Source organism: Alosa sapidissima, chromosome 6, assembly GCF_018492685.1.
Source record: "Alosa sapidissima isolate fAloSap1 chromosome 6, fAloSap1.pri, whole genome shotgun sequence".
Classification (NCBI taxonomy): Eukaryota; Metazoa; Chordata; class Actinopteri; order Clupeiformes; family Clupeidae; genus Alosa; species Alosa sapidissima.
Window position 1 is genome coordinate 35,464,630 of NC_055962.1, and position 15,885 is coordinate 35,480,514.

The window sequence follows — 15,885 nt, forward strand, 5'->3', positions numbered from 1 at the left end:
GGCCCTATGTGTGAGATTTCAGAGAAGTAACTCCATAAACCAAACATATCAGTACATCCAGGTCTACTCTTCTGTGGAGATAAACTGGCCCCTCAAATGTGATGTCAGATATTAGATTTTCAGTGCAGCATTCATCTGATGCAGTTAAAGAAAGAAAAGGTCATCTAGATAATGGAATCAATCATACCTCTTTAGACATGTTAATTACATTAGGCAAGTGAAAGTCTATTATAAATCATTCAGTCTGCATAGCCTCTGAAAATAGCTTCAAGGCAGACATTTAAACCAATTATCTGGCTTCTATTTGGGGCAAGAAATCAGTCATGACAATGTGGATTTTTATTTTCTTTTTTATTAAAGCATCAAGCTCAGTACAGATATATTTAGCACATCTTGACCAAGCAGAGAATAGCAAGAGAATTAGAACAGCAAAGTCTTCCCTTCGACACATCCTGATACCAAATCCTGTCATGGCGCCCTTCCTCACGGGAGAGGAGGCTGGTGGTTTCTGCCTTTCCCAGGGATCTCAACGACACCAGGGGAAGGCAGAGAAGGAGGAAAAAAAAAAAAAACATGATTTTGATTATCTAGCCGCTTAACTTCAGAACAAATTAAAGTTTGGAACACTGGTTTTTAACATCCAAAATAAAAAAATACAGACAAAAAAACCCTATGTTATTGGTCCGCAGCAGAAACGCATCCCTTACAAAAATGTATTGTAAAAAAATAGCTTGACTGCAAAAAATGTCATTAGTCATCTTGTATATTTAGAAAGTAAACAAAACAAAAAACCCCATAATGCTCCAAACTTCGTCAACTTGAATTATCCACTTCTCAAACTTTCGCTCCAAAATATGACTTCATCCAGAAAATAAAATCTTGTGTTTGACAGTGCTTATGCTAATGTCCTCGCTAGTACAACATACGCTCCTATAGAACTATGGCTGCCTCTAACTATGGCGATACTGAAGCCTAACGCAATCGGAAGGCAAAGAGCTGGCTTGTTGGTCCTCTGGCAAAAGTGAAAATTGAACAAAACCCACTCCTCAATCCACAACAGGCCTTACTGGAGGAGACTTTGCCAATTGTCAACATTGCACAGGTCCTTGCCTTGCGAATGTGTTGCTCCATTGAAGTGGTCCACTTGTAACATCACATTCTTCTTCAGAAACTAAGTCTGTGTCGGTTTCAACAGTGTGCAACTCGCATCCTTTCAGAGTCTTATAGGAGCTTATCCGTGTTCTCGCTCTCTCTCCCACCTCTACCTAAAACGCATTCCTATCCTTTTCAAATAAAAATACATTTGAAAAATATCCCACAGTGCTGAAAGCAGTTCAGGGCTTGAGTCTCCAACTCTCCTACTCAACTCCACTAAAAAACGGTCTCCTCTCCTGCTCTCAAGTCAGCAAATTTCACCACTCAGTCTGCAATCTCTGGCGGGAGAAGCTTCATGAAGACTACTGACTGGCCAATGGAAAAGAACAGTCCCCTCTTCAAAATGCCTTTCAGCAAAACTGCAATCGAATGACAAAAGCCCACACGGGTTTGTTTCAACAACCAACTGAATAGTCAGACCTGCTTTCAGCACTTTAGATGGGAATAATCAAAAAAGAAAAGAAAAAAAATATATATATCAGGAAGGAGTCACCACCTGTTCTCAAAACATTATCAGGATGCCCCGATCCTATCATCTACAGTTTTTTTTCTCTTTTTATACATTTTTATGTAACTTAACAAGTGAGGAAAAAGGACACTGATTTTAATTATTTTTCCTTTTCTTTCTCTTTTTTTACTTATACATGAGGAACGAGAAATGCAGCACATACAACTGTCAAGCAATACAGCACTAGTAGTCACATGCACCATTGGAACACAGGATCTTTCAGTCAACGTAAACAAAAGGGGCATTGATGCGAACTCCAAAAAAAGTGCAGTGGAGTCACATTTGGGGGACCTGTTCATGACAGTGGGGCAGGGAGAAAAAGAAAAAAAAAAAAAAACTGTCTGTGCACAATAAAATTAATAAAACGGCAGTTTATGCAACAGTTTAGTGTGGAATGATCCGGGATGACCCTGGCATGCTCAGATTGGTTGTAACCCATTGTGTTGGTCACCAATTTATGTACGGGAGGGGGAAAGCGACACACACAGAAAGAAAAGTGATGGCAACAAGAGGGCGACAGGTCAGAGGTGGACAGACATTGTTTAGCGAAAGAGAAAGTGCTTTGCTGGGCTAGCGCTGGTCTAAGCAAAAGAGTCCCAATTCATTGAGCGCACTGACAATTACGATGTGGAGGGCAGTCGCACAGCGGTGGTCAAGCATCATTCGGAGAGGGTGGTGGTGGTGGGGGGGGGGGGGGGGGGGGGGTGGTGAGGGCAGGGGGCGAGACCCCACACCCATCTACCTCCCTTCAAACAATAAGTGCAGTGGCATTTGGTGAGGCTATAGGTAGGGCCCACACCTAAGGTGTCCTCAGCACATGAACATTCTTCAGAAAAGGCCAACTAGGACCTTCCAGATTTCAGTTTTCAAATGAAACTATATTCAAACGCCTAAAGTTGTTTTTTTTATTAGTTGGTTTTTTTTTTTTAAAACATCTACATTCAATTTGGACCGGAACAGAAACACCTGAACTGAAAACTACCCAACAGTTAGTGGTGGACACCTGTGACTTATCAGCAAATTGCATAACCACAGATTAGTGGTGAAATCTCTAATGAGGGGTGGACTACATCCTCGTTCTACTGGCCTGACCGTTGGCTTAAAAGTGCAAGCCATTCGTATACATTGCACATCTATCTAGCTGACCAACCAAACACAAGCTATGTTTCAATTCGGTGACTGGTGCCCTGAAAAGCAGTTTATTTTTAGCCAATTGTCAGGCTAAGGCAATTGTCAGATTAATTTAGCCAATTGTCAGGCTAAGGCAGACAAGCTGTTAAATAACTGTTCAATAAGTGTATTATTTATTACGCAAATTTATATGTATTTATTTTGATATTTAAACATATTATTTATTATGCAAATTTTATTTATTTATTTTGATATTCAACTCATTTGTATTTGCCTTGAAGATTTTCATTTTTACATGGGTGGTAAATGGATGTAGTTTAAGTGAAAAGTCAAATCGCTATCCCTGTAGCGTGCTACGAGTGTCATGGTTAGAGGAACCCTGTTAACAAGTAACAACCACACCACACAGGGAGAGGGGGGGTGGGGGGACAAGCTAAACTAACCCTGCCCTGCCCTAATTATGGCAAAGATGCTTCATCCGGAGGGTTTTATTTATTTTTGCACAGTGAGTTTGAGCTCGAGACAGAGCGGTAGGAGAAGAAAGAGGAGGTGGTCATGGAGAACTGCGAGGCGGAGGGGTTGGGTGGACCCACACAACACGCGTTAGCAGTTTGGGGCCCAATCTCAGCATGCCAGGGTACAGGCCTAGTGAGCACGGAAGCCTTGTCTGTGGGGGATGAGGGGGGACACCTGCAGGAAGGGCCGGAGGTGGCAGAAAGGAGGGCGATGCCCTCGCCCGCCTGCCCACCGCCTCCAAACCAGCTGCTGTAATTCCTCTACATGCACTTCAAGATCACAGCAAGAGTGAGCTAGGATATCTACACGAACAGGGGAGCTTTCATGCAAGAGGGCTAAGTCATAGGTACAAGTAGTAGGCATACGATTCAAACTGGACAGGGGGAAACTAAACCTCTTGGCCGCGGTGCTATCATCCTTATCATGGCCAAGAACCTCGTCACAGAATGTCAGAAGAACAGAAGAAATAGAAGGAGGAGGAGGAGGAGGAGGAAGACGGCGGCCGAGCAATCGCTCTCGGCGGCCGGCTTTCTTTTTACGCTTTTTCTTCATTTCTCTCGTTCAGCTCTGCTGGTTCTGCTGGCGGTTCTTGGCGTAACTGTTAAAAACAAAATTGTAATCGTTGAACTGGGCCAACTGGCGATCCAGGCGCTTGTAGCCCTCGAGTTTCTGGGCGGAGGAGAAAACACTGCGACACTTGGAGCTCTGTTTCACAAACAGAGAGAGAGAGAGAGAGAGAGAGAGAGAGAGAGAGAGAAGAATGAAGAATTAATTAATTTGATCCATTCTGTAAATCAGTCAGTCATTTAAGTGATCAAAACTTTTTTACAAGGCATACTGACACGTTACCATATTTGCACATACCTGGTTGACAAAAAGCGTAGTCACAAATTTCCCTGGCTGGAAGACATCCACAACCTTGCGGATGAGATCTTCATAGGAAGTTTGGGAGAGGTTGGTTTCAAAGCTAACGTAAGAGAACTCTGGCTCTGGAGTGATGTGGATTGTCCAGTAAGTTCCCTGTGACGTCACAATCAAACGCAATCAGACAGTGTTCCATTTGACAGGAGTACTTATTTGAATGTGCATAGAACAGTTGACAAAAGCAGGGATCTAATTCATTAGTTAATTCTCTTTTAGAACTTACATCTGTTTTCATTCCATTCATTGAATATCCACAAGGGTTGAACATTGTGGCATCAATCACAGAACCTGGGATCAGGTCACGAATTCCACTCATCTGTGTAAACAAGTGCAAAAACAAACGCATCAAACCGTCGTTCTGATATTACTCCATGATTTGTTGCTCAAGGGATTTCCCCAAGGGTCATGCATTTTGAAAGAACACCACTGCATGCAACATCTTGAATATGTCAACAAACTGTTGCATTTCACAAATAGCTTAGAAATAGATAACTGCCAAAAACACACAAGCAACTGAACGGGTGTCTCTCTCTCTCTCTCTCTCTCTCACTTACACGAGTGACATCATTTGCAGAAACACCGTCTTTCATGTAGAACTGGTCCATCACCGCTGGGTCGAGATCACTCATCAGAACTTCCAGGGTCTGATCCGCATGCTTGTTCTCCCAGAACTCTGGCAGATCCAGAGTAAAAAGGTACCTGGAGAGGCGCGATACAGAGATTTGGAGTGTTAAAGAAGACACCCACATAATCTGAATAAAGACGTTGTGTTGAATTTATTTACTTTTAACGCATGCAAGAAATGTGCTTACCAGCAGTCAGAATTCAAACGACCCATACAGTAGGCTGCTCCGTCTAAGGAAAAGAGAGGAAATGATTATCCCACAACACAAACGATGATGATTCTACAACTCTTGCCTCAAACATTTCTTAGCTTTGGGAGTCTTACTTGGAAAAATCTGGCTCAGAAAATCCACTTCCTCCTGGAAATTCCGGTGAGGGAACTCCTGATGGCTGGGCTTCATGAAGTTCTTGCGAGAATAGAAGAAATTCTGCAAGGAACGAGGAAAACATTTGTTTATGCACCATGTCTACGGTAAGAGCTAGCTTGCCCATGTCTGCAACAGAGAATGCGACGAACAAATAGTTTCGCACACAATGTTTCATAACATGCACCTTAAATAACCGTGCCTGTAGGACACGGTGTGAGCGGCTGTATTGTAAAGTCTAGTGTTACTTGTGGTGTTAAACCAGGTGTTGTGTTGCGTTGCGTTGGATCCCTCCTCACCTCGATGGCATCAAAGCCGCAGTACTCTCTGGCGAGCTCCAGCAGGGGCACCAGCGCTTGAAGTAAGAGGGTGGTACCACATGTCTTCAAAATGAAACGTCTCTTGGAGACAAACATGCTACTCTCACTGAAAACAAAAACACAAACGAGAAAGAAAAGCAGATTTAAAATTCTTTCCTCATCACATTTAAATTTCATTCATTTGGCAGACGCGACTTACGGCATTGACTTGCAGCATTAGAATAACATTTAAGCTATTAACATTTAAGCATATCATTTAAGCTACACTTATCACACCTTTAATAAAGGTACATCACCACCATCACACTGCTTATAAAGACCAACTTGGCTGACAAAATGAGTCAATAAAGTAAGGTAGGGCGGGTGAAAAAGTAGCTGCAATAAATAAATATCGTTCTCGTTAATATGAATGACTACGTTCACACATAAACTATAACGATAACGACATGAAGAACGATATTGTTGGGGATCACTTTCAGAGCGATTTTCAGAACGATAAAAAGCTAATAGCCAATCAGAACCCATCAAATTTTAACCGTCACATTCATTAACACAAGGAGAGATTTTGCTTATCGTTGTTCAGTGTGAACGCTTTTATCGTTATGGTCAGGCTTGGAATTTTACCATTATGGGGGCAAGGCCACTTGGCCTTCAGTTGGGCATATTTGGTGGGGGGCACAAAGGCCACACGTCAGGGCTCCAAGGCCAAAGTTAACTATACAGTTATAGGCTATAAAAATTATCAAAGTTGTATTTAGCCTATTCACTGCAGTAGACCTGCATCACTGTATGAAACATAACAAAAACATGACATATTACATAGAACTGTAAATCATCTGATCTAATATTTACAGATATCTAGGCTATATATAACATTTATTTTATATTTGGCCTGTTATGAAATCATGTATTGAACAATTTAAGCACAGCTCAGCTTTAAGAAACTCAAATAGCCAGATGCATGCTTAGCATTTTGTGATCATTAAGGCTACTTTCACAAACTCTTAGTCAGCCATCCTCTGATTTACCAATATCTAGGCGATATTTGTAACATTTATTTTGTATTTGGCCCGTTATGAAATCATGTGGAACAATTTAAACACGTTGTAAAACTTAAAGCCCAAATTTGGAGACATCCATGTACACTGCTTTACACCTTTGTGTTCGGTAAGGTCTCCTGTTTATTCTAATATATGGTTCGTCATGTGTTAAAAGAAGGGTTTGTAAAGTATTCCACCGAGATGAATGGGTAGGGAGATCATGGGACGCAAAACCTTCAGTAGAATGTATGATTAAATTGAATTATATTATTTACTTTTCTCGCGAACCGTTCAACACAGCAATTATCGGCTAACATCGTTTAAAAGCTGAGAAAAAGCTCTTTCATGTGATACTTGTGATGTCTGTGTGATGAACAGGCTACTTCGCGAGTAGTTCAACTGAAAATGGGTGAATTTGGACACACTTTCTTTTTTGCGCTGTCACTTTCTCCACTGCGTAAAAGACTAAATTAATTTGCGCTGTGAATGCTAAGATAATTTTGACAGGCCACAGGCTAAATAAAAATCGCTATTAGTAGGACGCAAAGCAGAATATTGAAAGAAGGGGGCACCAAGGCCACCGTGGCCTGTAAACCTCTGATTTTCAAAGGGGCCTCACGGCCAACCCAAGGGGCTACGACGGCCATGGCCGTCGTGGCCGCCGTGAAATTCCTACCCTGGTTATGGTTATAGTTATAGTTATCGTTCTCGGTGTGAAAAAGCCTTTACAGGTACAGTAGAGTTGTCCCTCCAGCCTACTATTTGCAGTCAGTCACCAATGTGTGCTAAAGTGACTTCTTGGGTCAATGACCAGTGATGACCAAAGACACGGCAGCAACTACACTACGCATCATGTGCAAACGGGGGGGGGGGCTGGCAGGCAGGGCCGTGCCGAACCAGACCATAACAACTCAACTAGCACTGCCCTCAGTGATGCCATTGATGGCTCAGCGCTCCTCGAGTAAACAAACAAACTATATCCCACTGAGTGCAGAGGAGGGAAGAACACTGGGCCCGGCCTCGTCCCAATCACAGACCGTTGGCTAGGAAACGGAGACCATGTGACTACTCTCAGGGCGTGGATGCTTGCCGTTCACCCAGTTGGCAACTGGTGTTAAAAGGCAAACAGCAACTAAAGATAAAAGGGTGCATCTTGGAAACTCTAATCCAAATTACTGACCGTGACTATAATGTGCAGTCCAAGTGATGGTAAAGCCTATTAGCAAAACTATTAGTTCTGAAATATACCATTATCACAGTACAGTAGCATGAAATCCATTTTAAACTTGAACCATTAAAAGAAAATCCAGCTTTACAATTATGTGCCTCTCTTAACCCTTTTAATGTGCATGATGATAGAATGAATTCAGCCTGGCTTTCAGGTGCAGCGCACAACAAAAGACGTCTGGCTTGTTTTTGTTATTTAAAATGGAGTAGACCAGCGAGGGCCATTCTCTTGAGCAAAGACACATGCGTCAGCAAAGACAGGCCCGCTGCGGAGGGAGTGAGCGCGCTGTTCCCATGACAACAGTCGGCAGGGAGACAGAGCGAGGCAGAGTGCTCAGGCACTCTATGAGGAGTCTGATAGGAGGGTGTGTGTGTGCGCGTGTATGTGTGTGTGCGTGTGTGTGTGTGGGGGGGGGGATCCTTCCCTCACATCCCTGGCTCAGCTCTAGTCTTCCTGGCAAGGTCGCGCGCCGGTCAGACAGACAGACAGAGGCTGATCCCCATCCTTTGGTCAAGCCAAATAATCGGACTTTCTCCTTCAGTGACGTGAGGGTGTCTGGGTGTGTGTGTGTGTGTAAGAAGCATCTTGCCAGTCTGGTTGTCTCTTGAATGAATATTCTGCGATCCCTTAGTCAGCTTGATTCCCAGCAATGTACTAATACTCCCATGCCTCATGGCCCTGTCTGAAATGGCTTTCTTAACACATTCAAAGTTGACTTTCCAAACAAAGTTTACTTTCCTAACCCCAACACATGTGTGTTTAGTGGAGAACGTGAGCTCGATCACGTTGGAACCCAACTTCAGGATATCCAGACAGGTCAGATCCAGGGGCATAGGTCATCAGCAGAGGATTAGCCACTGAATAATCAGTCTGTGGACCATTTAGAGTACTGGCATGCCTGTCTAGTACAGACTTGCTCTTTGTATTGGAGAGTGCTCGAGAGCTGGACTCAGGCAGCCAGTATATTGTGTGTGTGGTGTGTGTGTGTGTATATTAAGGGGTGTGTGTGTGTATGTATTAAGTGAAGCCTGTGTAAAACTCTCTCAATATACCACTGACTTGATTCAGGGGGGAGAGAGAGGAAGAGAGCACGCAGCCACTGTGGCTATTCTAGCACCCGGTCACCGTAGCGTTTCGAACACGGACAGTGTGACGCCTTCAGGGCTGCTCCCTTAAAGGTGTAGGTTTTTGAACATTCCAAGTTCCGCAACAATTAAAAGGTTCTAAAATTCGATGTTGAATTCAATAATCCCAGATATTCTTTTATAGCATTCATTTCCCAACATGCCCGTCACACCGGTGTGACGGCACTCCTGTAAGGGTTAATCCCTGCGGACTAATCCCCCGTGAGTAAAAAGGGAAAGGGGCCAGCACAAGGTGAACTCTGGAGGCAACCAGGACACTCACCTGAGTATATAAGCTTCCTGCTTGTCAGTTTTTGTCACACTAATGATCAAACAATGCACATTCTCCAGAAGTTTGTCCCACTCAAACCTGCAGAAAGAGAGAGAGAGAGAGAAAGAGAGAGAGAGAAAGAGAGAGAGAAAGAGAGAGAGAAGGGGTGAATGACAAGGAAGAATGCAAATCACATCGGAGGTAAACAATTTATTTGAATAAACAAATAAAATATTAAAATTGTAAGCAAACACATACACCGCCATCACACTTCAGTGCTTTGTATTAGGTCAAATAACCATCTGCTTCTACTTTTTTTTACCCAGTACTATTCATTGAACTTCCAAGAACAGCAGAGAGGTCTATTAGAGGCATATGAACTCAGCCCGTTTCTAAATAAAACATTTCATGAACCATTGAGGTGAGCTCTGCAGTTGGACCAAACACTCCAATTAAAATAAACAGTCTCTCAAAACCAAACATATAACAGCTTTGCCAAGGCAGTAAGTCTATCTTAAGGGGGTGATGTATTGTGGTGTGATCTATAACCCACAAGGCCTGTAAAAACCATTATAAAAAAAGACAGGTGAAGGACAAAGTAAAATGTGGCAGGCTTCATAGCCAAGCTGGCTACCAGCCATCTGCCATTACAGTTCAAGGACGGCCGTGGAGGGTAGAGCTACTGTAGCCGTGTCAGAGACACTCTCTGAGAGACATCTCAGTTCCGCCTCAGCGCTCTGGTTCTCTACTATGATTCTCAGAGCAAGGCTCGACACCGGGAGACAAAAAGAAATGTGACCGCCCGCTCACGGGAGGGGGTCACAGAGAGGGGCGTGCTCAACGTTTACAGTAGCACCGTCCATCCACAAAAGTCAGGAGCAGACGGGCGTCTGTCTGTCCGTCCACGGTGCGTTTTACAGCCTCCACAGCCAGGCCAGTGTGTGGCAAGGGAAGAGCAGCTGCAAGAAGATCCATTTGCCCGCTGAGCTCAGAAGCACATGACATCTAATACAAACACTACCTCAGGGCAGTAAATGTCGCAGCGGAGTCTGTGACGAACAATAGCAGGTTCACTAGTGTGCGCATCAGTTCAGTCAATAAGCACCAAGCTCCCAAAAACATTTCCTTGCTACAGCCTTCTTTGGCCCGTCACATGCTCATAAATCCTGTGTAAGAGATTTTATTTGTTTCCCTTCAAGCCCCTAGAGAAGTAACCATTTGAATATGATTTTCAGCAACTGGGTGGGCATTGATCACACATTTCACTATTTACAAGTCAAAACATTTCCTGGAAAGCTAATAACATTGCGAGTTCATTACCAATTTCCATGGCATATCCCAAGAGGAATCTAGCCAGATGAAAAGCAGAGTTCTGGTTACTACACACTTGTGACATGTTATGGCTACATGTCGGAGCAGACAACTGTCCGAGGGAGACCAAATCCAGCATCTCATGTGTCAGCCCGGAGATAACCGAGACCCTGGGGCTATTTCTGGTGGCAGTGGCCTGTGACACCTCAAAGGCAAGAATGAACTGAGGTAATGTAAGGATATAGTGTATGGTTACAATGGACACCCCAAGCCTTGTGTCCATCCGGCCAAGCTGGCAGTGTTTAACGCAAGCAGGTAGGTGTGTGTGTGTGTGTGTTGACAGATAGAAACACTGTGGTCATTTGGTGGCCTGTTGGCAACATCGAACACATTGTAAAACCACTTAACCACAAAGTTGAGAGACTGTGTGCAAATAGCTTATAGTTTTAACAGACCAACGGACATGTTGGTATTTGGATGCGCAATAAGTTCAATGACAAACCGACACAGAGATGCAACACCAAACAGGACAAACTGGACCTTGACATGTGCCGTATAATGAGATACTATGAGATACTACTAGGCCACTATACGTCGGTCATCTCCATACTTTGTCTACACACTTTTATAACAAATACAAGGTTAAAAATCTTACTTTTACAGTTCAACTTTAACACTACAGTCCCAACAATTCATCTTTTTTTTTTACTACAACAAGACTACTTTTCACCGTTTCACAAGTTATTCTCAATATGACTGCTTTATTAATAGCTTATAATCCTTACTATAGCCAACAGAACAGAACTAGCCAATACATAATTTAACATCTTTAACAAACTTTAAGATGAACACATTGTGGCATTATACAGGCGATTACATCAGGCTTTAGCCTACACAGAATTACGAAATGAAAGGTGCTGTAGGAGAGAAAGGAAGCGAGACCAGTGAGATTTGTTAATCAGATGCTTTTGAGGACTTATTTGGACATTGGCCGGTGCCCAGCTCTAGTGATCTACTGAGCTCTCCTCTCGGCCATTAATCTAAGATGGTGCCGGTAAACCAATACTCGTGGCCTGGCCATTCTCCCCCTCTGGATTGGACTGACTCTTGTTCTTCTGACCAAGGCAAAAGCTCAACAGTAGCATAATGACCGCATGAAACTTGTTTTGGAACTTTAATAGATATTGAAACCAATGTCAAACTTACATAAGAATAAAAAGCCCAGTCATGATAAGGATTTGAGAACAATCTGCTCCAGACAAGAAATTAAACATTATATTTCAAGTGATGGCCTGAAGACAAAATATTTTAACTCAAAATTATTGTCACATGTAGGTGACCATTAGTTTGCCTTAAAGGTAATTTACGCCTGCTTAGGCTACTTTCATAGTCAAAAGTTGCACGTGGTCTCTCTCTGACAAATGTTATAGATAGAGCGTCAATTTTTTGGAACACCCCCAGGGGTGTGCGCGTGTTCCTGCGCGTCTCCTCCTCCCTCAACATCTGTCCACTGCCCGCAAACCGATTTGGCATTGGAACCCAAAGGGGGTCTTGTTTGAGAAGCTGCAGCCGTATACCACGGAGCCCATATGCTCCCAACCAATCAACGACATGGGAGGAGAGAAATGTCACGAACATAAAACGTGACACATTCACATAGAAAGTAGCAAAGTACCTTGGTAACAAACAAGGATTCATCAAAAACTGGGTTAAGTAAGTTAATTAACAAGTTACCAAAAACGGTATGCCAGAGAAACCAGATCAAATATTTACAATCTTGAGTGCGTAACTTATAGACCTATTCTGTTGGTTTTGATCTGGCAATTATTTTTTGTTTTGTTTTTTAAAAGGCTGCAAAAGGCTGTTCATGCCTAAATTGTTGCAAAAGTGTAACTGGCTAAAGTTAGTCACATAAGTTACAATGTAGCAAAAGATGATTGAGTAACTATTGAATGAGGACTGTCTTTGGTCGTTTGTTAACGATTAACGTTTTAGTGCAATACATCAGAATGCCCATCCATACTCAGTGTTTTAATAAACCTAGCATCAGTCAGACCATTTCTTAGCAGATGTTATAAATCTTGTGGAAGCATTGCGGCATTTCACCTAACCGACTGCGACTGCGGAGTGTCGCGGGCAATGCCACATGCTCAGGCCCACATGCGTCACACGAAAAAGACCAGCATAAAATTACGGCGAAAGGTACACAATATCACATTTTTCTTGTAATACTGCCCTCGGTGTATTTAGACTGTTACAGAAGCTGGATTTCGAGAGTGTAAGCGCAAGATTAATGTCACGGCTTTTCGGATAGGAAAACTACGCAGTCGTTGAGCAATGTTAGCTCGTAAGCTAACACTACCATAGCATAGTCATTCTAAGATCGGACTACTAGTCGTTTGACTTCAACGTGGGGTGTTTGCGGACACACCAAAAGTAGCTAACGTTAAAGACTTTCTATCCGAATAAAGTCACTGAATTTATTTCAAAGATTAAGACGTTGACAACCAAGGTGCATTCGTTTTACAAACTGGATTACTACGGATCTGCGGCTAAGTTAGCCACTTCGCATTATCATTGCCAGAAACGTTGCAGTTCATTCATTCATTGATTGACTGGGCAACATAAAACTGCTTGATGTGATCACCTTTGTACTGCCCATTGTTAATGAATGTCTGAATAATATACGAAAAGAGAAGAGGGTCTGACAGATGAGGCAAGCGATCAATTTAACGCAAACGTATAGAACATTGAATAATGGGGGATGGTAACAAGCTCGTCTCACTGCCTCGAGCCGAATACAAGTCAATCACATAGAAAGTAAGCTAGCAAGCTAGCGTTACTCCACTAGCAGATAACAGGCTAGCACAACTAGTCAATGGTGACAACGAATTATTATATTGATGCCTCTCGTCATAGTACTGCCTATGACGAGGCCAATAAGATATTTGATGTCGTACCTAACAAAATTACGTGTCAAGTGAGTGGATAACGTTGTACCACTGACAAATGAGCCTTGCTAATGTTGATAGAATCCTTGGGAGCTAATGGTAACGTTAACGTTAAGTTGGTATACATGACATGTCATTATCATCACCAGTAACGATACATACAGAGATACAAACTAACCTTGGGATGGTGCGGAGGTCCCCAGTTCCTTTGGTCTCATCTTGCCGGGAGAACCACACCTCCAACAGCTTCTCGGTCCCTTCGAAGAAGTGTGCACCGTTCTCTTCCATCGTGAGACAACAGACACCAACAACAGAAATTATACGTTGGTTATTTTTCTCAACTTAATTAGTCCTTGCTTGATAGTTATAATTTATTGTCTAGGTACAGTCCTTTAGCAATCCAGATGTAGTTTCTTGGTTTTACGGTCTTCCCCTTTACAGAGAATACTGTGAGCGAGTGCTAGCTAATGTCGCCGGCCATACTGTGAAAGCGCAGATTGCAGTGTGCGCGGTGGTTTTATCTTCAGGTCTGATACGTCATCTTCAAGTTGGACGTATCACAATTTAGAGCTCCTCCTTAATAAATTTCGATTGGTTTTAGAAACTGTCAATTACACCAAGGTTGCGTAAAGGCATTTGCTCGGAATGGAGTCGCCGATGGCGGGCTTGTTCATATGGACTATTTATAAGTGAATAGTGCGACTATTAAAACTACAGTTCATGGAACATTTCTAGGAAAACATAACATTATCTTAACCCGCATGAATGCTGATTTGCGAAGAATTACTTGTCCAAGTAAGGGTAATTGAAAGCTGAAATCCTAAATGGGTTGTAACCTTTGAATTAAAGTGAAACTAAAACGTTACAATTTGGCAGAATGGTCCCACATGCATCTAATATAATAATAATTAAAAAAAAAAAAAACGTAGTTGTTAGAATAATTGGGCCACTGCTATTGTTTGACAAACGATGCCTTTTGTTCAAGCGATGTTGGTTTTGGTCAAACGAAATCAAAGTCGCAAGGATGGGATAGTTGTTAAAAGTTTGGTCTGAAGTCCTTCCTCGAATCGTATATAAAAACATAATATTGATGTCCACGTTTTTTTTTCAAACCCTGTATGACTACGCAAGTGCAGCAACCGCAACGCGATATGCGGATTGTAGTTTAATTAACTCCGTACCTTCGTCTACATTGTATACTTTGGAGTTGTTAAAAACTCTCTTTCCCAGACACCCATGCGTGCCAATAAAAAACGTCAACGAGCCAGTGAACATTAAGCGGAGCAGACCAAAATCCCAAACAAGGAAATGGTGGGGGAATAAAACGATCAGATTATTTAATTAATGCATGTAATAATTAATATTTTATTTTATTGTAAATTAAGATATATTTATGGGTTAAAATGGATTACGACTTCAAAACAAAGCTCGCGGCCGATCGAGAGAAGGTGGAAGATCTGTTCGAATATGAAGGTTGCAAAGTGGGTCGAGGCACCTACGGGCACGTTTATAAAGCTAAACGCAAAGACGGGTAAGACAGATAAAATATCTTGCTCCTTGTTTGAATTTCATTTCATTTTCGTAAACATCTCGTTTGTAATATCCTAGCAGATTGAGCAGGGAGTTGTTTGAATTGGCCTGTTCGCTTCCCATGGCTGTTTTTGTTTTCATGTAGGCTACGCACTCGCTCACTCACTCTCACATCGGTCCTCCCCCAAACAACACTGTGATGTTTATTTTTTGTCAGACGCTTTAGGGACAGGATGCTTAAATGCAGCACTATAGGTAGGCAGTTGCGGACAACAAGACTAACAGTTAACCACAATACGTTCAGATGAACGACTCATAAGTGTTGCACATTTGTAAAAAAAAAAATCATTCTTTTGTCATATGGTTGAAATCCCGATATGCAACTTAAGTCAGTGATTGAACTTGACTATAACTAAATCTATAGAAACCCTAAGATGCCATTAGTTTACATTTACCTCAGACTTTTTCCTGACGAGATCTCGACTGGCTTGTCATTATCTTAAATAACGAAACTTTGTTTTCCCGAGATAACGACATAACGGCCTATGCTAAGTCATTCGATATCTACGCAACATAAACAAGTAGGCAGCATGTATGTTCTGGTTGGGCAGTCGACGTCAGCTTGATGCTGTGGTGGACGATGTTAGGCTAGCTGTCAGCTTGGCAAGGTCTTGGGAGACTAATGTGTGGTAGCTGACATACAACAGATCCCGTTGAACCATTCTATGAAGGATGCAGCATGCATGCAGCCTGGCTGGTGTTTGGTGCCTGGCAGGGTTAGTGGCAAGCGTAGCAAACAAGTTGTGACTGAGACCTCAAACCTGTAGGTATTCTCTCCAGTAAGGCAAGATATTGCAGCCTTGAGAAATGAAGTAATGATCAATGTA

At 42.5% G+C, this 15,885-nt stretch overlaps 2 protein-coding genes across 5 annotated transcripts in view; one reads left to right on the top strand and one right to left on the bottom strand.

The window, feature by feature from the left end:
• Positions 1-332: 332 nt before the first annotated feature.
• Positions 333-13,949, bottom strand: amd1 (adenosylmethionine decarboxylase 1). The gene is made up of 9 exons (XM_042095392.1): positions 13,647-13,949; positions 9,219-9,305; positions 5,523-5,649; positions 5,184-5,286; positions 5,047-5,089; positions 4,789-4,933; positions 4,458-4,550; positions 4,175-4,330; positions 333-4,015 (listed from the first exon to the last, which is right to left on the bottom strand). The coding sequence occupies exons 1-9, from the start codon at positions 13,754-13,756 to the stop codon at positions 3,872-3,874; spliced, it is 1,008 nt and encodes a 335-aa protein (XP_041951326.1). The 5' UTR covers positions 13,757-13,949; the 3' UTR covers positions 333-3,871.
• cdk19 (cyclin-dependent kinase 19) overlaps positions 12,587-15,885 on the top strand; it is a 73,270-nt gene continuing 69,971 nt past the window's right edge. For 3 of the 4 annotated variants that reach the window (XR_006032386.1, XR_006032387.1, XM_042095365.1), the window contains exon 1: positions 14,035-14,999. Coding sequence is in view for 1 of the 4 variants with exons in the window: in XM_042095365.1 (XP_041951299.1) it covers positions 14,872-14,999 (128 nt within the window). In the remaining 3 variants the exon portion in view is untranslated. Of the gene's footprint in view, positions 12,720-14,034; positions 15,000-15,885 lie in introns of those variants that run through there. The other variant, XM_042095366.1, reaches the window with a different exon arrangement.